Source organism: Apus apus, chromosome 1 (genome assembly GCF_020740795.1).
Source record: "Apus apus isolate bApuApu2 chromosome 1, bApuApu2.pri.cur, whole genome shotgun sequence".
NCBI classification, from domain to species: Eukaryota; Metazoa; Chordata; class Aves; order Apodiformes; family Apodidae; genus Apus; species Apus apus.
The window spans coordinates 53633879-53661736 of record NC_067282.1 but is presented as its reverse complement, the minus strand read 5'-3'; the positions used below and the strand labels follow the sequence as shown (position 1 = coordinate 53661736).

Here is a 27858-nt window from a genome sequence, read left to right as displayed (position 1 = left end):
CACAGCAATTGAGCCAATGTCACCTCAAGCCTTTATTACATGCTAACTTTTAGGAGGTTACTATTGACAAGTTACCTTAACCAAAGATATTTTTATTGGAATCAATCTACAAGCATCATTAGGTTAAGGTTTTTTAGAAAGATTAAACTGAATTTAAAAAAAAAAAAAACAACCATATGAATGGAAATCAGTACCTGACATTGAATTTTATTTAAAATTTTATCAGGCTTATGAAAACATGCCAAAAGCCAAATTGTGTCTAAAATAATTGAACAAGTTATGAACAAAATACTCCATTTCCAAAAAAAGCAAATATAGGTTTAATGCTAGTCATCCAAAATTGACATTAGTCTCTTAATATAAGGCAAAAATAGTAATTTTCTTTTATTTTTTAACCTACATTAAGTACAATCAGGAATAGTCGCCATATAGAATATGCATCATTGAGATCTTCTAGAAGCAAGATCAGCAGAGAGTGCTGACTCATGTGTTATAAGATCTTCTCAACATACTGACAGTTCCACAGCAATCTTTGAAAACACGTCTGGGTTACGGAGTGGATTACTGCTGCAGAGGGGTTTTGTTAAATATGTGTATAATTTAATTGTCATGCGCCACAATCACATTTCCCTGTTATAGCCATGTAGCACAAGTAACATTTCTTGCAGATCTAAGGGTGTGTCAATATACATTAAACCATAGAAAATGCCATAAAATACTCTATGCAATCTTTAAGCATTCATCTTCAGTATAATCGTATTTACATATTTTGATGAACTTGTAATATGTAATGAGCCACTGAAGACATTTTTACAATATTTATTAGATGATGAATTTATAAAGTCAAGGACTCAAGAGGCACATAGTTTAAAAGGCCAAGAACACTGGAACTAATGAAGTCACAGAAATCAGAATATTTATGGACATAACACCAGTAAAAAATAAAAATCACATCCAAACTAAAAGCAACACTTCTTAAGAGTCATCCTTCAAAGTTAGCATAATAAAAAGTTCTCATTTCCCTCAAAGAAAAATAATTCATCCCACCTAATAAGCTAGAAAAACTTATTTACAGTTGGACCTCGATCAGAAGTATCATTAAGTTGTGTAGTACAGCCATGTCTATTCTGCCATTAGAATTTGACATTTCTTTTAAAGTATAGTTGTATTTACAAACGCATAAATATCCTAACTCTGATCTTCACTAAGATCTGAATGAAAACAGGTTGTTAAGTCACAATACAAACGTGTTAGTGGAAGAAGTGTTTGGGGCAGCTGCATATTCAGTATCATTCTCAAAGAACAGGAAGCCAATACTTCTGATAAAGCTCAAGTTCATCAACTGGACCAGGTCTTTAAGTTACGTTAGAGAAGTTTAACTGCCTTCTGTGTTAATTCTTTACACTGGTTTCTTCAGTCAACTTTCACCACGCTGTATATTTTGGTTACAAACCAAAAGCATGCAAAGAATCCAATTGTCCCTAAAAAAGGAAGAAAAAAAAACAACACAGAGATCTTACATGTTAGGAAAACTAACTGGTTTCTATCTGTAGTTCATAAATTCAGACATCATTATATGCAATCTTCTATCTTTAGTCTTCATTACATCCATCAGATCAGATAATGAGAAGTTACAGACAATACCCAGTCTTTACAGGTATCAGCTACTATGTAAAGTATTTCATTACTTTCACAATCAAAGAGCTGATTCACATGGAAGACTCATTTAAAGATGTTTCTGGGTGATTTCTCTTCCTACATATTTGGTCTTTGTTGTTTCCTTATTCACCAGTCCAGCTCCTTCCTTTTGTTCCATTTTCACCCTTCTTTGGTGGCTAGTCACACATGCTTTACTTCATCTGCTCAGCTGGTCAGAATATTATTATATTTAATAAAGCAATGAGATGGACAGCATCTAAAGGAGTTCACATTTCTTTGTTATACTTCAAGGTCTTGGAAAAACTAGACTACTACGTTTATTACTGTGTAAATCAAGTTAACACAAACTCCAAACCACAGCGTAGGTGCTATGCAACTTGTACTTACTACTGAAATATGTTACATACCTTAAAAATAAATGCTTCTGAAGTACTTAAAGCAGTCAAAAGGTATATGAAAACTTGAACTGATATGTAAGGATGAAGACTGTTTCCCTGATAACTTATAATCTTTCACTGAAGAAAAATAGCTGCATCCCCTCTTTTTGTGAAACAAAGTTTTTAACTAAAATATTCTTTTGAATACAAAGCAGTTAATACAGTTGGGCTTTATTAATCTAACTGGATTACTTCAAAACACAAGCTCAGAACACTTGTTACACCAATCTTCATTTCCCACAAAAACCATGACAGGAAAAAACCCCTTAAGATTATCTGATTTTTGCCCGAGTACCTCCTTCAAAATCATAGCCTTAGCTTATGCAAAAGCCAAGTAAGTTATTTAGAGAAAAAAAAAAAAAAATTAGATCTGGTAAGAGGCACAATTAAAGTTGTGTGCTAACTCATTCACTGTACAAGCTTGAAGGAATCATGAATGATACCACAGTGTTGTTTTTTTTCTTCATGCTTGCTAAACTACTGATGTTTAACTGACTCATTGACTATGATACGTAGTGGTGGTCCCAGCTGTGGATCAAAGATTTGTCATGTAGCTCCCAGTATTTTGCCTGCTGAGTCTGATCAATGACCTGGAATGCAGCATGGATGCAAGTGCCTGAAGCATGTGTTACACTGACATAGCAGCAGGGCACCATCAAAACCCTTCCTGATCCTGATGATTTTTAACACATGAGTAAGCAGCAGCAGAACAGTTTTGATACAACAATTATGATTTTCTCTTTTTAGCTCCTTTATCATCCTGACACAGGAAGTCAGCTGCCTTTAGGAGCAGTTTTTGCTAAATTGCTAATGTGCTTTTCATTTAAGAAACTGGAGAAGAACTGCCTGTCCCTTTATTGCCTTCAACTTTTTCTGTAAAACCTTAGCTTAAAGCACTTCAGTAAATCTCAGAGAACTGAACATATTAGTCTTTGAATGTGTATTAACATAAGAAAAACAAAATTATTCTTAAATCTTAAGAAGCAGAAAGAATAATTTGCACTTCATCTCTCTAATGGTTAAAAAAATCATTATTCATATGATGTTTCAAAATTCTAGCCATTTGATTCACTACCCATGTATTCTCCCCCAATTTCAAGTGAAATTTTCAAAAAGCCAAGGCATACAAACTCTGAAAGCTCAGTTAAAGTTGCACAGCATAACTCACATCTCCAGTGTCCCAGTTACATACAAATGAGCACCAGAGAAAGCACCTGAAAGAGCCCGAGAGTAAACCACCTCTTGTTTTCATGCTTGTGAACCTACCCTGAAAAGGACTTTCCAAATTGGCTGGTAGGTGCTGCGCAGCCAACTGGTCAATTTAAAGTGAATGTGTGAGCAAAGGAAAAGAGGGATGCACTGGACACATCTTAATGCCTCTAGACAAAGCCATGTGACGTGACTGACTTGAAAGAATAAGGGCAAAAGATGGAAATTATATGGGTACCTTAGTCAAGCCAAGCCTCAGCATAGAAAATGAAGTGTAAATTCCCATTATCTTGAATGTGTGCACTACAGAATTACTGCATGCACCCAAAGTAAACAGGCTGAACAGCTGTTCTGGCCAGAACTCTTAATATTAATAGCAGACGCACTGAGTATCTGTTAGAAAAGCTAGTGAAACCAAATTAACTGACCTTACACTTACGTAAGGTCTAATTATTTTTCATGCTACTTTGTAATTTCACACTGCATTTAAAATTGATCTATGTACAGCAGTACACATTCATTTCTAGCTGAACAACCATGCATTCCTAAATTCTTTAGTTCCATGAGAATAATTAGTAAACTCAGATGGAAAAGAAAAGTTAAGAGAAAGGTAGGGTGAGAAATAAGATAGGGTGAGAAAGGGAGGCAGAATCTCCTATCTGCACATTCAGAATGACTTGCTGACCAGTACACAAAATATAAATAAAAGGAAAGACGATGTGTAAATTACAAAATATCCGCAAGCGATGCCAAAACACATTAGACTGACTTAAAAAGGACAGAAGAGAAAACTAACCATTTTTGGAACACAGCTTGATCAATTTTCAGAGAGATTATATAAGGTATTAAAGTTCCATTCCCTCCTTTTAACAGGCAATGACCCAAGAAACTCCTTGCAGGCTCTTTCTCCTGTTCATCAACATCTGCATTCAGTCATGGTGCAAAAACAGCTTCAGTATTTCCTAAGCTGAAGTGGCAGTGTCTTTGAAATTAGTATTTCATTACACTTAAAATTAACACCGTTCTCAAATGTCAGTTCTTTTCCCACTAGGTTTTTTTTTTGGTTGTCTTATGTTAAGTGGAAATGAGAAGTCTACTAATAGGGAGATCTGTATTAAAAGCTCCAATGATAGGCCATTTGTGTTTAAGGAGGCCTCCAAATGTAGCCTGTATAGCTGTAGGCATAAACATGTATGAAACCCTGAGAAATCATTAAACTTCATCATAATCGTGGAGCTTGAAATTATTTTCAGCATCAATCAGTTCAAAACAGTTTCTGCTGGGCAAAGTCCACAGAGCCAGATTACATTCTGCTGGACAAGAATTTAGTATTTTTAAGATTTTTGAAGACTTGGAAGCTGTTGCCTTCTTGCACAAGGAGACTTCTTGCTTTTTCACCACCATTCTTCCACCCTGAACAAGGGACATGTGTGTCTGACTGAAGATTCCTTCTTAGTGCTGAAGATGACAAAGAAAGATTTTGTGACCTCATGTCACTTACTGAAGAGAAGACTGAAATGCAGCACCTAAGACAGGTGCTTTTCCAAAAGCTCACAAAGGTCACAAGCTTCTGACAAGACTGCATTAAAAAATGGTTAAGAAAGTCTGTCTGCTTCCCATGCTACCTTGATGCAATTGAGGGGAAAAAAAAGTAAAGAAATTCCAGAAGAGAGCAAATGAAAGTAGTATTTCCTGTCAACTTTTACTCTTCTCTCCCTTCCTCCTATTCTACAAGAGCTGCAATTATTTCCCTAATTTATTATTTATTTCCTAATACCCTAACTGTGTATTAGATTGTGTGTGAAGTGTTTCTCTAAAGAAAAGTAATTAAAAACCTCAGTATGCCATGTGACTTACATAGGAATTAAATGTGGAGAAGTATTTATCATATTTAAAGCTGTCATATTTGAAGATTATAGCCTGTATCTCAAACTAGCAGTAGTTTTGCCTCATCCTCACTTAATCTCCTTCACTAAAATTTGTGATCACAGAGTTGCAAAATGCTACACAACTACCTGGAAAAAAATCTAACACATACAAACATTTACAATCCTGTATCAAGGTAAGTTTTGCAAAGAATTCTACTGCGCAAAGCTAAAGGTAGACTCAAGATTTAAAAATAAGGTTCAGTATACTTACCTGTGAAAAGGAAGAAGATCAAAACCATAATCATGGTATAACCAAAATATAAAATGGTGCTAGCCGTTCCTGTGATTTGTAGTTTAGAAAAAAAATAATGTATTGCATATATTAGGAAATAAACTGCAGTGAAACCACTGGTGAGAAATGAACGCCACTGCCAGTGATAGTCCTAGAAGGAAAGGAGGAAAAAGAATGTATGTGAGTAATATTCCATATAGCTCTAAAACACTGACCCAATTACTAAATGCAGAGCTACTTTATCTATTATCACTTTATCCAAAGGTATGTTTTTATAGCTTTTATCTACAGCAAAAAGAACTGTATCTAATCAATACTGTTTTAACTACACCACTCACAACTGGAGACAAGGAACCTAAATATCAATATCAAACAGGCAAAAACCTAAAAACCCAAATAAGCCAGACCCTACTATTGCCAGCCAGAGATACGTTCCCAACCCCCCAAGCTCAGGCAAGTCCAAAATGCACTTTGATTAAACAAAGTTAATGGATTAATTTAGTGTCTTCGGAAAACAGGGAGATAAAATCTAAAGATGAGGTATCTGAATTAGCAATACTCAGTGCACTGTTTTATTATTTCTTACCAGTTTTGCTGAAGCAGCCTGCTTCACTTCTTAAAGACACAGTTTTAGCACATATCATGTTTATGATGAATTCTGGAATACTTTTTTTCAACTATAAAAGCCTTAAAATTGGAAGCAGTCTTAAAACAGCATCAAGTATGAATACCAAAGAATATTCTTACCTCTGCACATAGATGGAAGTAGCAGAGCAATATTGTAGCCTCAGAACATGTAATAACCAAAATAATGAATACCAGAAACAGGAAGCCAAACATGTAATACATCTGGTGAGACCTACAAAAGGGAGTTAAAAAAAAAATAAAAAAATTGAAGTGGACACTGTGGTAATATTCATATGCAGTAATTCACCTTCATCTTCGGTATTCCCCTTCCTATTGAGGTACTCTCAGCTGTGTGCCCATATAATTGACTCATTTTCTACCTGAAGAATAGCAGCCTCAGCCTGTAAACAGTGAGAAAGCAAGCCCAAAGCATGCACCTGGTTGGGATTTTGGGGGAAGAACTGCTTAGACATAATGAGTGAAATTACAGTTCCAGTGAAATCAGTGTGACCTCTTCCACTGGCTTCAGCAGAACTTGGATTTCACCTCACATTTCAATCAAAGGAGCAGAGCTGCAAAGTAACAAGAAACGACAAATGCTGTAGCTCTCTCCATTGGGAAGAGGCACCTATTCAAGGTTCAGAAACAGTTTAACAAGATCCAATAACTAAATTGTGCCAGAAGGAAGACAAATCCCTCACAGTAGATTAGTTTGTCAGTGTGCTATGAGATCATGTAAGAATTCACTTATACTGGACTAGTCTTTGGTGTTTTATTTTTGAAAAGAATTACTAACTGGTGCCTTTATAAAGATTACACAAAATTTGTTCTTGATTCTTCTTTTCTCCCTAGGTAGTAATACTTTTCTAGTCAACAACAACTAAAAAAAACAACCCTAAAGTCAATGTTAATATACTTACTACTTTCAAGTTACATGCCATATGTCAGCTTCAGAGCCACTTCCATGTGAAATCAGAGGAGTAGCGTGAGAAAAATAGCTATTGGAATATTGTAGGTCAGCTGTAAATTGCTAAGCATATCACAGCCACTTCTCTACACACCTTGACAATTAAAACAGGCACTGAGTATTTTCTAAAGCACAAAGTGTTAAAAATATGGTAACATTTCAATTTTCATGGAACCAGCATTCTGGTAACCCTATTTCAACACAATCAGTTAAAGCATCTTGAAGAAAAACTTTCACAAAGAAATTACCAGATATGATAGAGAAAATTCAAATACATTGTGGTTAACTTACCAAATACTATTGAGAATAAAGAACAACTGTATAAAGATACAGCCAAAAGGCAGAATCCCTCCCATGATAATGCCAGGTAATGGCTTTGTATAGAAGGATTGCTCAGGAATCTGACGAGGAATTTGATTTGTGCGAACAGGGTGTTCGATAGCCTTTAAATAAAAACAAGAAATTATTAAATAAATTACTTTATTTCTTTTTTTGACATGAGTGGTGGCAAAAGTCTACTATTTGCTTTGAGCATGTGCATACTTAGCTGCTGCTACATCTGTTTTAGCTACCAGCCTAGCTACCAACATTTGCTAGGCAAACAACTAAAAGATAATTCTTACCAAAAACATATCAAGAGACTATTTTGGATTTCCCTTTTTATGATTACCTATCTGTGACCTGCCACAGAGCCTGAGCTGACTTCTCACTTTTCAGCTGGGGAGTAGTGGTGATGCAGACTCTTGTTTTCTGGGTGGTACTGGAATTTCAACATGGTTAACAGAAAAAAACCCTGAATTTTAGTTAAGAAAAATGGGATAATTGCAATCAACTTTAAAAGTGCCTTCTAAGATATTTACGTATTCTCTGTAGGTATTTCAGGTATTCCATGAGAGCTCCAGAGAGCTCTGGCTTTCTACACAGGAAAAAACAGAAATATCTGAACTTACAGATCTTTTCTGGGGCACAGTAAACCAACTACTTTTTAAGCAAAAAGAACAGATTTCGTTATTTAAGAAGGTTTGGCCACTGGTGTCATAAAAAGCCCTCACAGAAATAAGTAAAATTCATCAGTTTAGGAATAAATCTCCATTAATTTCTCGCAAGCGGTGATCACCATTTACAGAACACTTATGCAAAGAGATTTCAGAAGAATTCTAGCAACTGATCCAAAAATATCCCAGTGTAGAAGATGCACAGAAACAAAAAACATGGAGGAAAACCAGAAACGCATACATTTGTTTCCCATACACTTGACTGGGTCAACTCTTTCTAGCAATGAAAGAGATTCTAATTTAAAAAAAAAAAAGGTCCAAATCACTGCTTTATGTGGAGCATTCACTCAATTAAACACAGTGATAACCCTAACCATTGTGGAGAAGTATCACCACCAACAACCAACTGACTATCAAAGTCTTGGAATCCCAAGATCAGATCTTTAACGCAGCTCTAAATAACTGAACAGAACTGAAGCTGATAATGCAACTACTGTAGGTGCTACCTCAGTCATAGTCTATACAGTCTACACATAGCCTATACAGTCTACATATGTGTGTATATCTGGGCATACACACACTTAAAAAACAGTTTCTCAAAAACACTTACATTTTTCTTAAAACCAAAATAGGCACCAATAAACGTCAGTGGTACAGACACACAAAACCAGAGTGCCAAAATAGCAACCAGAGTACCAAATGGAATAGCTGCTGAAGAGCCTTCTCCCCAGAGGATGAGGTTCATGATAAAAAAATCTGCAAATACAATTCTGAAAAATACATAACACACTTAAAAGCACAGAAATACTCCTTAATATTCAACAATGTTAACAAAACAATAGCACTGTATGAAGATTTTAGTGTAAATCTCTGTTATAACCTAATAATACACATTAAGTATCAAAACGAAGAAGTCAAACAAGCAATTCTTTGTTAATCTAGTGGGACTGAACTCCAGCAGGAGCTGACATTCCAACTAAGTAATTTCAAATATATGCTTGTCTTAACTACACTTCAGGGTAAGACTGCTTGCTGTGACTAAGTAGAAAAAAATATCACAGTAGTTATACAGTATATACACTATATAAGACCAACTACAGTGTGGACAGAGAAACAGCCTAGAAAGTAAAAAAACCCACAAACTATAAAACAGTGTGCCTGTCTAAAACTTACTACTATCATGATGCTCTTTTTTAATCAACCTTTTAATGTGGTGATACTAAACAAATGCTTACTGAAACAAATACCTAAGGATGATATGCCATTAACACTCATCCTAGTCAAAAGCACCACGATATTCCTGCAGCTTCTATAATAAAGGGACACTCTAGTAAGATTTACTTATATAGCTGAAACTTAAAAATTAGCTATGCATGTCAGAGAAGCAATTTAAGTCTTTTAATCATGGTAATATTCTCAACTTACCCAGGACAAAGGAATGATGTCAGCAGCACATTTGCTTTCCATTTCTCACCTCCAAATGCTGTATAAAAACATTTGACAGTCATCAAATCATGCATTAAGCTCACAACTACTAGTTTTCTAGTCCATTTGCCTGTTATACTTGGCTTGCAAATACTCAAATAATGCACTATCATACCCAAGTTTAAAACAGTAAATATTCAGTAATAAAAACTGAATTTCCTCATCATAGTGCTTAATCATAGAGCTTCAAAGCAGCAAAAAGCCTCAGACCAGGCTCAGGAAAAGCATGCAACTAAACTGGGTCTCTGACCACTTTATCTGCTAAAAGGAGAAAGTGTATTTGAAATATTTTTAAATCTTTAAGGTTGAGAAGTTTAAGCTTTCTAGCATTTGACTGCAGTTTTCAGTAGGAAAGAAATACACAAATATGTGAAAAGCAAGCTTAACAGCTTTCTTGAAATAATTCTTGTCTACCAATCTTACAAGAAAGTCAGAGGACTAACACGCTTACAGGAAGTAGTGATGTTCTCAAGTCCTAACAGCGTTAATCAGTGGTGATACCAAAAGACCAAAGATAGCTTTATTAAGAAAATCTTTATGAATTTGCACTACCCTGATAAAAATTCATCAGCATACCTTCAAATTAAAATATCCTGCTGGAATACAGTGAAGCTGACAATTTCATCTGAGCACTGCCATAATGACAAGCTTCTTTACTTCAAGAGTCAGGAGTGATTATGGCTAAAGTGACTTTAATTAAGTTTCTACTTCTTCATGAAATCTTGGTAGAACACGGCACCAGTTATTAAGATTAACCATTTAATTTCAACTCAGGTTGCACTTCTAAAATGTAGCATTTTAAAAAGACCAACACTTAAAACTGGATATAAATTTCAGCTGCACTTTGGTTTAGGTCTCACATTATTTGTATACACTTTCATGTTTACATGCTGTATACAGGGTATGGACCACCTCATGTTATAACAAGAATGTCTAATGGATCAGTCACTCACTGTCTTACTAGTTAAACACAATATTCCAGTATCAGCTAAATTATTCCCAATAAGTATAATATGAAGCAATTATTATTGGCTTCATCTGCACCAAATACAGAGGATTTACTATTGATATGCTTAAAAATAGCCTTCAAAACACATAATATACAGTATGATATATGGAATAATTTGTCCTCAATTATGTTTTTAGTCCTAAGGTTGCCTTCCATTTAAGTCTAATTGGCTTGAAGATTAGGAAAAGGAGTAGTCCACCATCACATCTTTATCACCGAGGAAAAACTCCCTACAAATACAAACCCTCTTTCCCCAGTTGCTCTCCCCACATGAAAATTACAATATGGTCAGAAGAAAGAACTCCAGTGCCTACTGCCAGGCTGAAGTTGAGAAATAAACTTCTTCCTTTAGCCCTGTATGTTCAGAACTAACATAGTCCAAAAGATGCAGCTTACTCAGTCATAAAGAGTCTTTTACCTTGAGTAAGGTAGTTAAAACAAGCTGCATGCAGAATGGTGTGTTTTGCCTCCAAATAACCCAGAGGGTACACTAGCAAACCATTTGAGATTGGCAGGCAGGCCTTCAAGCAATAGCTAGCTGGGATCAGTCAAGGAAAACGGTATCAACCAACTACTGTCAGGAATCCAGCTGCCACTGGGGTGATTCCTACAACTACAGAACACTTAATAATCCTTCCCCCTGCACCCCTGCCACAGTCTGATAAGCACCATTCTCCCAGAGATCTGGGAACCAGCTAAGAAGAGGTGACAAATCTCAGGCATGCAAGAACAGAGGTTTGTGATTGAGGGGAAAAAAACATTACAATGTTAGCAAGCAACATCGACGGCTAAAACTAAATGTAAGTTAACACTGCCCCCTGCAACTGTAGGAAACAGAACTGTCTAATGTAATGAGCTTAGTACTAGTACATTGGAATTTACTTCCGAATTCCATAGATGTGTAGTGTCAAGAACAATTCAGGGACTTTAGGAATGAGCACATTAAAACCAATGTAATCATGTCAGTATTCTATATGTGTTTTCTGATGTTAAGGTAAGTACATTTCTCCATCTTACCCTGAGGGAAAGTACAAACAGTACTGCAGAAAAAAATAATTAAAAAATAATTTCTGTGATGATAATTTACTTTAATGAACTTAAGCCTTGTCATTTTAAATAACTTTTACTCACATTTGTAGAATCTGGCAGCAACATAACCGGCTGGAGTTCCAAGCAGTACCCACAGAACTACAGCACAGGTCATTAGAGCTCCCCTGTTGGCAGGTGACAAGAATCCCAGGCAAGCAAAAACTATGAAAAAGAGATGCACAATTTCAGAAAGTAACTATACATTTGACTTTAAGTCAGTACATCAGTTATCTTAAAATCTGTGTATACTAAGTTGAACTACTATATCAGCTCAGCTGTTTCTAACCTTAAGACTTTTAAGAAATTTCTAGACAAAAACTGTGATTTTTATTAGTACCATATAATTAGCAGTGAAAAATTATCTGTACTTAACTAACTCCTCCCAGCTTTATTACTTACACAGAGTAACAAAAGTCATTATTAAGATCTGTGTGCCAGAGCCTAGAAAAATGGACAACAGCATTCCTTTTCTTGGGGGCCTGAAAATATCACCATGAACCAGTTTCCAGCCAAATTCTTCTTGAGCATCTTCCTGTAAAGAAAATACACCTATTTTAATGCAGTAGCTTGCCATTTAAAGAGTCTGTTACAGAAATACATTAGGCTGAAAAAATTACATTCCAAAGAAATTTCAGGAGGTACATTTTATACTTACAGTGGAATCCATCTGATTGTATCTTGCAATGTCTTTATGCAATGTTCTCAACATAATCATAGCTACCATTCCAGACAGAAAGAGGACAATCACCAAGGAATTCATAATACTAGATGTAAAAATAAAACAAACAAACAAATAAATAAATCATTCAAATTGCAATGTAAACACTTACAGCACACTTTAAGGCAAACTTTCTTCTCACCTAAACCACTGAATATGAGTGTGAGGCATGGATTCCAAAATATAATCCCATCTTGATGCCCACCTTATTTCCTTTTTTTCCTGAAAGAGTAAACACATCAGTTTCAGATACAGTTAGTATCCAACCTGTAGATTTACCAGTTGATACTCATACAAAGCAATCTTAAATCTCATGACAAATTGGAAAACCCATGTTGTATGCCTTAAAAGAAGCAGTGTAATAATAGATACCTAAAGCAAATGTAAGATCTGAGCATAAAATCTAAATTATTTTCTGAATAGTATCAGGCACCCATGCCTTCGTAAGACAGAAAGGTCTAGCAAATTAATTCGTGCTTCTTCCCTTCAATAATTATATTAATCTGGAATTCCAACTACTAGCAGAATAATAAGATAACATGAGTATTTCAGCATATGTAAGTCAACACCACAAACTAAGCTCCGCTGTACAGTCTTCAGCATAATATTCCATTTTCTAGATAGTGCTCCATGCAAATTATCCTTTGCTTTCATACAACCTAATTTCAGTAACAAGTACCAATTCAGTCACATTCAGTTTATACTGCAAGACAGATGGGGAGACAATACTACAGAACTTACACTGTTAGCAGAGGGAAACAAATTATTCCTTCAGGCATTTCAATGGATTATACTTACACAGACTGAATATTCACTGATCAGAAACACTTCAAAACAGCATTTGTTTTATTTTGCAGAGTAAACTTGTAAAAAGGAATAAACAGTGCTGATCAACCTGAAGATTGCTATTAAACAAACCCTAAAAACTAGTATAATTTAATAAATATGGCTAGGTGTCTTTCTGACATGATGGTATTGCAGTAATTTATTACATATAAGAGCAAGAGTGCTTTCCAGTAGTCAGTTTTGAAAATGTAAGAAACAGTGGGTTACAAAATACAGCCAATGTAAAATACCTAGTTCACTCAGGTAATAAAGCTAGGTTTCAAAGCAAGCAACAAGTTTCTAAACCACTATCAATGATCCTAGGATAGAACTGCATTTTCCCCCCCTACCTACACTGCCTTTTTTCTGTCTTTCTGAGATGACTTGATCTCTCCATAGAAGTTCAGAAGACTGCCTCCAAGTGATGTAATATTGTAACCAGAACAGTAAAACACACACAGCTGGGTGTGTCATTTTTTAAAGAGAAACAATATAATTGCATGAAGCTAAGGTTATTCTTAACTTCACACTGGTCTCCAGAAGTACCTGCTTTTCAGTGTACAAATTAATTCCAGGATCATAACTGATTTAATTTCTCAAAATATAATTATTGAGTCACATAATCCCTTCTGAATACTTTTCTTATACTATTCATTGTATTTTGAACTTTCCCATGTAATCCAGTACATTGCTACAGCAAAGAATTACCACGGTAATTCTACAAACACTGCTATAACAGCTTATAAGAGATAAATGGGGTTCATGCCTGAGAAACTGTGACAATGTAATGATACTGTGAGACTAGTGCCCTACTGCATGCTTCTTAAAACAGTGGCACCTTAATACTGCTCTCCAACTAAATTTAAAGTCTCCATTTCACCACAGTTGCACTGAATCCTACAGCAGGATCCTACCACTAACACTGCAATCAGAACAAGCTTAAAAAAAAAAGCCTTATTGCTATTTTTAACCTATTAATTACCAATATTTCAATTAACAACTAAAAAAAAAGACTCCTTCATATTCAGAACAATCCCACACTTGAAATGTGTGTGCTATCCCCTCATTTCATACACAAAGAGTCAAGAAATCCAGTCGGTTATAATCAGCATTCTTTTAAGCGAGTCACTTGCATTTTGAGATTGTAGACTAACAGGGAAACTATTCAGCAAATTCCATTTTAAAAAAACCAACTCTCTCTTGCTTGTCACCAGAGCGAAACATGTTAAAATATCACTGCTCCCTGCAGTTGCCTGACATACTGCATCTCTGCTTTTAAACAGAGAACAGAGACATAGAGCATACCATCTTCCTGTTCTTTTGCAGATTTCCATGGGAGGAAAACCTTGGAGAGAAGAAAGCCTTTGCAGCAGGAGAGCAGAAAACTATCAGTTTCAACTTACCTACAAGAGTAAATTTCTGAAACACACTATTTCTCAGATTTAAGACCTTGGATTTAAAAATAAACTACCGGACAACCTAGGTAAACATAGAAAGTGTGATTCTTTTAAAACAAATAAATGCATTTCACACTCAAGGTGTGGGGTGGTATGCAAAATTGTAAAGTGTACAGTGAAATCCCAAACCATTTCTGACCTTCCAGTCCAAATAAAGTTTTAAAACCCCAAATTTAGTATTCTGAGATAGCAGTATTTGCCCATCTTTATAATTCAGAGTATTAATACATGATTTTAGAGGCAACTAGCACAGAAAACTTAGTACTCACTTCGAAAGAAACTGAGTATGTGTAAGCAATTTTGATTTCTCCATTAGCCTTGTTACTTATATCCATAGGTACTCCTGAGCAATCAGGGTTGTCTGGATGAGTATGCTTGTAACTGCAGAAAGAAAAAACACAGAATAAAAGCTGCTTCACTGACCACACTCTTAAGAGAGAATTCATTCATCTTACAAAAGCATCAGTTTCATCCAGGGTTCTTCCCTTAAATATAAAAATTGTTCTTTATGCCTCATAAATTTCAGAATTCATAAGGAAATATCATAAACACAGGACTTTTTCATACTTGGACTTTTTAAACAGAAGGTGTTGCTTTGAAGGAGAAAACTATAGAGAGCAGAGTCTGTAAAGCAGAGAACTCTGTAAAGAACTCTAAGGACCACTAAGAATTTCCAAAGCACTCAAAAAGTTAGAACAGAATTACTAACTTCTCTCAGAAAAATGTACTTTCATCATGATGCTGGACCAATAATGCAACAAGCTCAGCTACAGCAAGAATATGAAATTAAAATAAGACAAGATGCTAAGAAAGAATAAAACAGACATTGCTTGTGTGAAAGCCACATGGATACCAGAACAACTGACAAGTGTATCTACAAAATCATTCCTGTCAAATCCTGATTCCTGAAGACATCAAATGTTGCACTCCAACTACTCCTGCATCAGGCACTGGTGGCCTATTCTGCCACAAGGAAAAGTGTTCCCCAGAAGGGAAATGGAAGTTGCTTCACTGAACACAAACCTCTTCCAGGTTTTACTTTATCTTTTCTTATCTCTTTTTTTGGCCCAAATAAGAAACAGTACACAAAGCTCTATCAAATTCAGAGCAAAATTATGTGAGACTCTCCTCTACTATACTATCTCAGGTAACATCTGCAGGTCACATCTGAAAACACTGCTGACCAGCAACAAGTCCACCACAAATCAAAGCAAGTATCTTGGGATGGACCGCTGTTTGATGACAAGTTTGATGACTAACCTTTTTGGTTCAAGTTTAGCAGCAACTAGTCTTGCTCCCAGAGCTTCATTTTCCACGACATGGTAATATATTGTTATGTCAACATGGTTGAAGATATAAAAAGTATCTTTTTCATGAAATTCTGACTGCAATGATAAAAGATGATGTTAAACAATCAAAAAGATAACATCTAAAAGCCTCAAGCAGAAGCTTACATAACAGGATTTTAGACTGTGTACAATTTTTCTGTCAAGAAGTTCTACAAGAAGAATGTGAGTTTCTAGGAAAAGAAAGACAGTAAGGGCTTTGCTTTAAAACCTTGCATTAAAAAGTCAATCCAGAAGAGTTAATAACTGTCTTCATACAGTTGAAAACTAGAAAAAAAAATAATTTATAAATCTATTAAAACATTTAAGTAACTGAAGATGTTCCATTTTATTTAGTTGAAGTAGCAAACTGAATAGATAACTATATGACAATTTTCATATCAGAAGCATTTCATAAACAACAGCTATTTTAAAACAATGTGTATATTTTTCATAGATTAAACAGAACCTTCCAAGACAAACAATGCAAATAATTGCTCTCTGTGACAGAACCACCTTGACATTTAAATCCAAAGATGAACAGGGATGAACTGCAAGCAGAAGCCAAGAATGCTGAATGTAAAATCTTGGGTGAAGGCAAACATCAGCTGGGACTTTAGTCAGAAGGATTTAAATAACGAGCATCATGTCTACCGCAGTTCAACTAGTACTTGTTCAGGGTTCTACCCCCACACCTTTCTACAAAGTACACTGACTATCAGAAAAGTTGTATAAACAAAGCATTCTTCTACAGTCCTAGAGCTACTCCTTCAAAGCTGTCCTGGTTTGAGCTCAAACCAGGACAAAAGGTTATTTTCCTTTTATTAAAAACAAGCACTTAAACAAGATTAAAAGAATATTGCCAGAATACATATATGATCATAAATACATCCATGCATATGGAACCTCTGAAACCAATTCATTATGGAGGCAAGGAAACAAAATTAAAAACTGCTTAAACTGCCATCTTTGATAAGATCCATTAAGTAAACTCAATCATTTTGGTAAACCCAAAGCCCTATTCCAGGTTCTCAGCGACGTCTCCATGGGAAGAGATCTGTGGAAATCCAAAGACATCTGGACTTTCTGTTGCTTTCTTATCTCTGTAATGTTTTACATTTATCTGGACCCCCACCAGTTAGTCTAATTAATCCATCTCTCACAGGAGAAGCTTTGTTCACTCAGAAATCTTACACTCTGCCTTCTTCCATTAGCACACACAACTTTAGGGAAAGCAATTGTTGAAGAAGTATTAATTTCCATGCAGAGGTACAAGCATGTCTATGCAAACCCACTTCCATGAAAACACTACTATCCCACAAAAATGTGAAGTCCAAGCCTTCAAATATTTAGACTTCTTAGGCAATGAAGGATGACAGGGTTTTCTTCTCCTTCATCCTGCAGATGTACTAAATGCTATACATGTTCATCTCTTCTACCTTTAGAGCCCTTTGGTTATGCAACAGAAGAGACAAAGTTCTTGGGCTCAGATGAGGCTTACAAATTGTGGTACTCTCAGAGATATCAAACCACTTATCCAGTGTTAGGCAACAAGGATAGGTGAAGACTTGCCATAGAAACACGACACAGGAGAAATGCCAGTCTTTAAATTAGTAAGAGGAGGATATTAAAAAATAATTGCATAAACATACGTTAATAACACAGGCATCTTTTGGACGGCCATCTTCTGTAATGTAACAGCCAATAGGAAAACCAGGATTGCAGAACTTGTGGCCATCTTCAACATCATAACACCAAGTCACAGGCATGTTGTCCACAATCCTGTAAATGGCACAGTGAGATTTCACAATCTTCAAAAACACAGAGTGGCACGGAAACAAAACCAGATTAACATTATCTAACTTTGCTACCTTTGCTACAATACATATTGGAAGATTAATGACAAGAATACTACTACTTTCAGTGGAATTGCATGGCAATACACTGATTGCAAATCCAATTTCCACTAGAGATATAAGCATGTAGCTCTTCAACTGGAACTTTGTCTTTTTAAGAAAAAAATATTTTAAAAGTCTATCTATTTCTTCAGAAGTTGGCTTGGAAAAGTCCCCTTACAAATACAGCCAAATTATACAAAACTCTCCCCCTCCACAATCGTAACAATTTCATTATTTTGTCTTTAGAAATAGCCAAAATCATCCACTAAACCAGCTAAAATGAACTTGACAGTTTAAAGTTTAAGGCACAACAAAAAATAAACAAATTTCCCTATATTTTATTAATTCTCCATCTCTCTCATTGCCTTTCTATTGCAAAATATATTTTTCATGGCAGTCTTTAAACTTTTATTTTGCACTAAAGCTAATTCCAAGTTTAATATTAATTTTCTATTTAAGCGTATTCCTGAGCATCTACCTCCGTTGCAGTTTCCCAAGAGTATGGAATATTTTAACTAGATTATTTACATGAGCAAAAAATTGTAAGCCACCACACATTTAGGAAATTCATTGCTTAATAAACCTCTCTCCATCATCCACCTGCTGATTTTATATTATCGTCTCACAAGATTTATATAATACTGAGCCCAGTAGGTTTATAGTTCAGTTTCAATTAAAAATTTGTGGAGGAACCCCATACCCCCACAGAAGCTGCTGAAAAATGATATGGTAAGATACAAACAGTATCCAACATGCTACGAACAGTACCAATGCCAAAACCAAAAATACACTTCTACACACAAAGACACCCAACATGGTGACCTACCCCTTTGTAAAACTCACTACTAAAAAACCCCAAACCCGTTTCTTTATCATAAATCCCAAAGGAAAGTCATGCAAAGAAGAATGAAAAATTAGTAGCTGCCCTTAGGGCAACATTAATTACTCCAATATATGTTTTTAAAGGTTTATTCATAAACTTCACACATTGACACGAGACAACTGTCACTTTTGGTCCATCACTAGACCAAAAAAGGACATCCCACTGAAAGCTAACAACACACATATTTTGGTAAAACTTATCAAGCTACCACTGAATATCCTTTACAACTACATGTCTCATCACTATAACCACTAGGATATAAATGTTAACAGACACTTGATAATACCTCAATAGATATTGTTAAATACCTAATTAAACACAGGAATTATGACTTCTGACAACAACAACAAAAAGCAATATTTAGTCCATTATGTATTCTAACAGTCTCTAAAGTAGCTCTAACTTTTAAAGCACATCAGCAGATTGTGCTGCCTTTGTTCAGATGACAGAGACTTGCATCATCCCTCATTCCTACCATAACAGGTTGCCCAGAGAAGCTGCAGAGGCCCCCTCCTTGAAAGTGGTCAAGGCCAGGTTGGATGGGGCTTTGAGTAACCTGATGGGAGTTGGAACTAGGTGATCTTCAAGATCCCTTCCAACCTTAACCATTCTGTGATTCTGAGATTCTATTAGCTACCAGGCAGAAATAAGCAGCAATGTTCTTGGCTCACATTGACACAGTGGAAGAGGTGAAGACAGGCCTTCCAAAAACACAGTCTCCAGGTTCTCAGGAGATTCCAAAGACTATCACAGTTGCAAGCAGCATCAGCATCAACCAAATTACTCACTTCACTGTGCTACTAAAGAGTACAATTAAGCTGCTAATTAGGAGCTATTCCAGATGCAGATTCATTACACTGGGACCATATTTGGAATTTTACCTCCATAATATATGCTAGCAATACCTTTTGCTTTTTTTAGTATTTTAATTCCATTATCAAAAACAGGTAAAGCATTAACCTGAGTTAATAAGTTAAGTTGGGGTAAAGGCTTTCCCTTGCATCTTCTGCAGCAGAGACATTCTGATCTGCCTTCAAGCTCCAATGCTGGAACTAATTGATAGTTTAAGAAGCAAATCCTTTTTCACAGTTAATATTCAAATTTAAAATGACTTGAAGAGATTATTCATGTGGGGCAAATACGCTATACAAAAGTGTTCTTACATGTCTCTCAAGAACATCTGGTGATGAACATTCTCAACCAAGGTATCAGTATAGCTGTAGAGACCAATTCAGTACGTCAACTCCTAATCTTATTAAGTTACTTTTAAAACCTTAAAAGTACTTTGCACCATCTGTGTTCCCCAGGAATGTTATGATAAATTGAAGCTGGATAATAAACCCCTATTAAATCCTCATGTATGCTACCTTGCTGATCCCTGTACAGCACAGCCTATACTATATTCCTGGACCATGCATCATTCATCACAAAATCCAGCCACTTTCACTTTGTGAAGCTGTGGCTGAGGAGGACTATCATTGTCATATAGACATAAACAGGGATTCTTCATGCCACTGGTTTTTAAGTTTTAGGGCAGTGGGCCTAGCAAAAAAAAAAAAAAAGACCAAATCTATCAACTTCCAACTACACTAATTTTTGAGAGATTCCCAGACAGATTTATATCAGTGAGCCACCATAGTTTATCCCTAAAAAAGGATATCCCGTATCAGTTCCCAGGAACAGTAGAAAATGCATGCATTGCCCTTCCAGCATGGGTGGCTGGTTCAAAACTGGAAAAATGGAATGTGACAGTACAGGAAAACATTTAATGACAGTGGCAATATTCAACATTTCACCTGCATTTTTGCTAATATATCCGGGAAGTTTAAATCTAATGAGACGAAGACCAAAACATTGGTTTCCATGAAGTTGGGAGCACGTATGTGGAATCATATGGGCAACGTCAGTTAATTATGCTCATGTATTACTTGCAAAGATGTGACACAGGAACTCTTGACAACTTCATGTCCAAGTTGTTCCTTCTACCTTTGCACTCAAATCCCATTGTTAATACAGCATATCAACATACTGAGCACTAAACAAACACCAATGCTGTGGCTGGGTATTTTCAATGCAAAAGAAAGAGAGCCCCACCATGCTCCAAGATGACTCAGATGGTTACAGAGAGGCTCAGAATAGGAAAGTACCAAGTGTTTATGCATTCTTAAAAAATATTTGATTAATTAATTTTCACTGGCCACCTTTGACTTCCAAATTGTAGAAGAGAACCAAACTTTGCATAGAACTCTTTCAGAACTGTTGATCCTATCTCCTGAACCCAACATGTGAAGAGGAGTGCAAAGGCTCTTGAGGAAAACAAAGACAACATAGAAATAGGATGACAGTCCCTTAAAGCTTTTCTCAAGCTAGGGCAGGAATAACTTCTGAATTTACAGGTGAAAAAAACCAGAAGTACTTTACACTAAGCACAGAGGCAGCACAAAAAACACACAAAACGTTGTGTTTGGAAAAAGACTCATTCCCATTACATCTGGTGCTTATCCTTAAAGTGAACAAAATTTTTTATGAACACAACAAACAAAATAACATATTTTGCGAGAACAGAAGGGGAACAGATTTATTTCAAATACCTAGTGTTCAATCTGTATTAACCTGCAAATACAAAATGATAAACTAAGTTAAATTATCACCAACATACTAGACTAATCAATCTATAAATTTTTATATCAACTTACCAATGATGTTGATAATTCAGTAGCATACTTTTTTTCAAAAAGTCTAATTTCTGTTTATCTTCTGGTTTGGTAGTATCATATGTTTTTGTACAAACAGGTTTACATGTCTCCTTCTTGTTGAATGTGAACTAAGAAAAATTAAAGATACATGAGCAAAAAGGTTGTAACAAACTGTAACTTCAGTACTTAAAAAGTTACCACTATGCATTTGCAATTATACTGTACTGTACTATATTGTATTATATTGTACTGTACTATTACAATAAAAACACCAAACAAATTACCAAGGCTACATACAATAATTCTCCAGAGGAGGTTATCTTGGTGTGCACTATAAAACCCTCCTGTGCTCGTCGTAGGGGCCCGACACTAAGAGCTCCTTGTTACTGGTTAAATCCTGTTTTCTGCAATGATTTACCACACAAGTCATTTGACCTCACAGCCACAATGTTGTCCCAGGCAGATTCAATTGATAACTTCCTCTCCTACCACATGTAGGAGAGGAGGCGAGAGCTTCAGTCACCATAAAGGCAAGCTGGCTAACATCACTTCTACTTCTTCCATTTTACAGCTGCATGAAGTATTTTCAGATCTGGTTCCAAGAAATCACAGTACTCAATTTGCCCTCAAGGGACAGGTGAGGAGCAAGAATCAGGTTTTAGCATGTTCCAGGGAGAAGACAACCTCTGCAACATTTCAGGCTACAGCTTCATGATGTAAAGTGCACAGTTACAATTAGGTTAAATTGACAGATTTGTATTATGTGGAATTTCAGATTTTGAAGCTCTTCTGAGAGAAAGCCCTTGTGAAGAGGGCATTCAAGATTCTGAGCTCCTTTTGTTACATTTGAACATTCGTATTGCTGAACACCCCTTGTCAGAGAACAAACCATGTAAGGAGACGGTTCTATCCTCTCTCCAAACAATACTTGGCCAAGGTTTTCAGAGGGACGCGTCTTTCCTTCCGCTTGACAAAAATCAAACCTGAATTAGAGAAAAGACACAAAAGTTAATAAAATAGTCCCAGCTGCAAATATTAGATCTCAAATAGTACTCCCAAATCAACACCTTCATCACAAGAAACTATACAGCTTTCCCTGTAGACAAGTTTCTTCCTTGATCCTGCAGAGCAAGTGTGAAAATCACTGCCTCATTTTTAATAAAACAAAACCAACCCAATAATCGAATATCTTCATCAGCTATTTCAGAACTCAGTTTATATTAAGCATAGTAGCATAAAAGTTTCCTTCAGTAATTAGAAGTTTCCTATTCGAACAAGGATTTTAGCCAAGAAACCGTCACATAGTTTCATGACAATTCTGAAAGAAAAGCAAGCAGGACAGATTCTTGGGTGGTGAAGAATAATAATAAAAAAATAAAAATACACACATATATATACAGACAGCTCCTTTAAAACAAGCACCATTCAATAAACAGATTATTGCAGTTTTATTCACCAACACATTTAACATCACATCCTCCAAGTTTCTGCAGCCTAAGTATATCACATTTGTGTTCATTAAACTGTAGACAGAACTAGTGCTTAACCTCTTCAGTATTAACAGTCAAAATATTCTTTGAAGTAACAACTTTACATAGCTGTACCAGGCACTGATAAATGTTGTGGACTCTTATGCAGTGTGCCAAGAAAACATTTAACACCTCATTAAGAAAATTGATGTGAAGTTCACACCTCATTACCACTTTAACTCATCTGGCTATAGGCTACTGAAGACAGCAGTAATACTTTGATCTATAAAATGACAACCAACGGCAGAAGAGTAAATATTATACACACACACACACTTTAACCTTGATTTACTCTAAAGCAGTGATTTGACCTACATGAGGGCCTTTGAGTCCATGCACTAGTTTTAAGGTACAAGCAAGGACTACTGAGAAGAAGGAAGCAAAGTATGCATCCATCTATTGGCTGAAAATTCTGTATTTGTAAATTTACATTAGCAAAACAGGCATTTCTCACTGGCAAACTGCTGTACCAAGATGTGGATAATACTTCAAGATAAATTAAATGCATCTTTTTGGAAGAGCTGACAACTAAAATGACATAAACAGTATAATATACTTACGCAGTATATTCATAGGGAAGGACAGACTCTACAGAGTCAAGCCTGTTCACAAACAGCTTGATTGCAGACTGAAAGAGATGAGATAAGCGGTAGTTATATTAAAGCATTTCTTCAACTCTGACAGATATATGAAAATAAATTTATATGAAAGAGACAGGATAACTGAAAATAGAAGATTTGAGTAATTACACATCTTGAAATGTAGAATCTTGTGTAATGAACTGTACCTACTGAGAGCATAAGTAAAACGCTATCTAACCGTCAGAAAAATAGTGAGCACGTGACAAAACCACTTTAAGGCTAATGTAACCATCAGCAAGCAATCATGCACAAGAATAATACAATTACCACAGTTGCCAGTGCTTTAGTTTAACGTACCAAGTTAGAGCCACAGTAGTCACCACCACAACTTTTGCACAATAAAAATCTTTAAAAAACATGAATAGAAGTATGGATGAGATCCGTACTTCTCCCCATAGTTCAACTGCTCCACAATTTTATCCATGTAGCAACTGAAAATTTAACTATGAGTATTTAAACAATGTATTCAGACTCATACACTATTTTAAGTTGGAACAGAAGCTCTTCTCAGAGAGAAGGTAAGGATATCCACACTTACTTTTTTATAGAAGTCTACCAGTAACTCTTGAGTGAGAATGCAAAATTCAGTCTGCTGCGGTTTCAGACTAGTTAGGTCTACATACATTAATTACAGTTGGGATTGCCTGCTGCTGTGGAAAAGGAGAACTCTGTCTTTCCTCTTAGTCTCAAACTCTCTTCCCTTATTCTACTCACACAGTCCTAATACCTTTCTACTGTTTACCTTACACTGTTTTGGCAGTTATCTGCTTGCACATTAAACCAATTCAATTGGCTAAACCAGAAAAAGACTTACACCAAAATAAATCTGAAAGAGCAGTTTTCAGCAGCCTACCAAGTTGAACTGTCTTACTGTGCAATCAGACAAGAGCAGGAGACAGCAAAAGGAAGGTGAGTGCTTTCAGGACCAAAACCTCTCCCTTTCAACGGCAAGCCATCTATTTTCTCACCATGGACCAACAGGAGAGCTTTTCCTCCCTACAAAAATACACCCAAATGTAACCAAACCAAGAAGTTATGGAAAAAAAAAAAAATTTACTTGTTTACATGTATCTCTACCTCAGCTACTTCACTTGGGTACTTTGTTTTACTGGCATCTAGTAGCTGTGCATGTCAGGATGCAGTTCCATGAGACAGGCAGCTGTGAGCTGTGCAGGTCACTCACAAGTGAAGACACACCTTCCTGCTCTTCCTACCTGTGCCCTAAACTATGCAAACCTGCACACTTGCCATAATCCTGTAAGCCACTCCAACTCACTAACACAACAAAAAAACCAGTCTGGCAAAAAGTTGGATAGTTTCCGGCCACGTTCATAAGCTGAAAAAAGGTTTTAACAAGTAATCCAGACGGGACAACGCAGAGGACAGGAACACGTTGCCCAAAGACAAGAATGAAATCTCTCACTTCCAGCAGTAAGGAAATAGACTGGTTGCAGAACCACAGCCTTAAATTAGCTGTTTTTCATTGGAGAAGGAGTTTTATCTGAAGGCTCAAATTTTCCATAAAAAGTAAACAATTTCCCATAGAACTGCAAATCCCCTTTGGAGCCATCAGTATTTTTTTTGAGTAAGGATTCTTAAAGAGTTACTATTTAAGTCTGCACAGATCACACTAAATTTCTGATGGCACTCAAGCCAGAAACAGAAAAAGTAGCCAAACTGAGTTTGTCCAAGCAGATTTGCAGGTAGTTTGGAGGAAGCAGGAAAGTTAAAAGTCGCATCATTCCTGTGCTGCTAGCTACATGTCCCACTAAATACATCCCATTCCATCTCACCAAACAGAGGATGGGAGGTCCACAGAGGTTATAACAGACAAGTATCACCAGAGATCTGGTCTGTGCATCTAAATTCTCAAGGCAGTGGAAAATTCAGTATTGTTGCTTACATCATAATCAACTGTGACAACCAAAAAACTCCACAAGAACATATTAAAAAACTAACGTTGTCCAGGGAAGCTTAGTTTTACCCACTCACATAAATATTATCATATAGCCATTATCTGATCACATACTGTCTCTCCTCACCAGACCACATTCAGTTGCAAACTACATGGAGAGAATTAGATGTGAAGAGTGAGTTAGACTTCTCCATATGCTTTGCCTCAGTACATAAAGTGGCTGGCATGAGGCAGAGGAATACAAGAGGTGGCTAATTGCAGAAAGAGATTCTTGCAGTAATACACCTGCTGAGGTTATCCTGAAACGTTCAACTACCCAGTGGTGGTAGATTTATACTACCTAAGCATCTCATTTCACTTTTACAAAATAATAAATTCTTAAGATAAGGAAAAAAATGTTTTGTACACATTATATAAGGGGAAAAAAAACAGAGACATCTGAGAAGGATCACCCCATAAATGTCTCAGGTTGGTTACAAAAGACAGTAGCCAACCTGGTTTACTTGATTAAAAAAAAAAAAAAAAAGTATTTCAGCCACAATCCTAGCTTAAAACAGGAATCATGCAAATCTGTAAATGTTTTTTTCACAGATACTGTGAAAAAAACTGCAAACTGCAGCATGAAAGTCAGCCTGTACTTGAAGAAAAGAAGTTCCTTAAGAAGGTAGTACAGTACTGTAACAGGTCACGCAGGGAGGTGATGGATGGTCCATGCTTGGATGTTTTCAAGGCTTGCTTAAACAAAGGTAGAGCCGAGCTGATCTAGTCTAGGCAACAGTTGTGCTTCAAGCACGAGGCTGGACTATGTGACCTCCTAAGGTCACTTCCAAACACCCATTTCTATGATCCTATAAAAGAATGTCCACATAATAATTTACTATTGCAACAGAAGCAGTACAGAAACAAAAGTGAAAAAAATCCACACAGTTATGCATTAGGTGCAAGATTTGGCTGGTCTGAACGGAACAATATACTTAAGGGAAAATACTTTATAACAACATGTTTTGCATATTACCTGCTGATTCATGACAGCAAATGTGCCAGAGGAGGCTTAGATTGGATACTAAGAAAAATTTCTTCACTGAGAGGGTTCTCAGGCACTGGAACAGGCTGCCCAGGGAAGTGATGAATTCATAACCCCTGGAGGTATTTAAAAGGTGTGTAGATGTGGTACTTAGGGACATGGTTCAGTGGTGCACTTGGCAGTGTGCAAGGTTAATGGTTGGATATGACGACCTTACAGGTGTTTTCCAACCAAAATGATTCTGATTCTACAATGAAGTCAATGCAAGGTATTCACCCAAAGCATACAGTTTGAATGGACTCTTATTCTGAAGAGTCACGGACTAGTGTTTCACCTCATACAGAAGCCAAGAGATAAGATAGTGCGAGAGCCACTTTCAGCAGCAGGAAGACAAAGAAAAGCAACTGGACTTGAGCTTTCTCATTCAAGTCTGAAAGCACGGTCTGGAGCAATTTCCAACACTGCAGCAAGAAACAACTTGTAAAGCTCACTCAGAGTAGCAAAGGCTATCCTAAGTACAGACACCCTGCCAGCCAGCATGCTTACAAGTAACTTGGTTATGTGAAATGTGCTTCTCACTTACGCAGGCATTTAACCTTCATTTGAGACTCTGGGGACTAGAAGCCCCCCCCCCACTTCAGATTCGTGCAGGCAGGAAGAGACAGCAAGGAGCGTCACTGCACGCCTGCCTTGATTTCGTAGCTGCTTGCAGCCATCAGCTGCTTGCTCCTGCCCGGACTCACACACCCCGGCACGGCCTGTCGCTGCCATCCCGACTTCCCGCAGCTTCCCAGCGCGCAGTGAAAGAGAGAGGCCCGAGAGCGAGGCGGCCAGGGCTTCCCGCTCCCGCAGCGTGACCCCGGCTCAGGAGACCAGCGGGCACCTCTCCCCTTCGCGGGGAGGGACGGCGGGCGCTTCGCCGCCGGCCACGCCAGCGGGAGCCCGAACACACCCCGAGCCCCTTCAGCAAAACCCCCCGGGGACGCTCCGCGCGCTCCGACGCGGCAGCTACAAACCCCCCGGGAAAACAACCAAACCCCCGCCCTCACACCCCCCCCATCCCCACAGACCCGCGGCCCGGGTCCCGCGGCCCGCCCAGGCCTGCTGCCGGCGCGCCGGGCCGGGCCGGGCCGGGCCCCTCGGGCTCACCCTGCACTCGGGGTTCTCCTTGCCGGCCTCGCAGAAGTTGACGGGCGCCAGGCCCGGCAGGTAGAAGGCGGCGGCGGGGGGAAGCGCGGCGGCCGCCAGCGCCGCGGCGACGAGGAGAAGCCGCCGCAGGGCCATGGCGGGCGGGCCGGGCGGGGCGGGTC

The 27858-nt window shown here is 37.2% G+C and overlaps 1 protein-coding gene across 1 annotated transcript; it reads right to left on the bottom strand.

Annotated features, from left to right (window-relative positions):
- Positions 1 to 803: 803 nt before the first annotated feature.
- On the bottom strand, positions 804 to 27858 carry TM9SF2 (transmembrane 9 superfamily member 2). The gene is made up of 17 exons (XM_051627087.1): positions 27698 to 27858; positions 23529 to 23596; positions 22329 to 22422; positions 21440 to 21567; positions 17615 to 17744; positions 15898 to 16022; positions 14907 to 15018; positions 12498 to 12577; positions 12293 to 12401; positions 12037 to 12169; positions 11680 to 11799; positions 9480 to 9537; positions 8665 to 8824; positions 7351 to 7502; positions 6213 to 6324; positions 5445 to 5616; positions 804 to 1481 (listed from the first exon to the last, which is right to left on the bottom strand). The coding sequence occupies exons 1-17, from the start codon at positions 27830 to 27832 to the stop codon at positions 1414 to 1416; spliced, it is 1956 nt and encodes a 651-aa protein (XP_051483047.1). The 5' UTR covers positions 27833 to 27858; the 3' UTR covers positions 804 to 1413.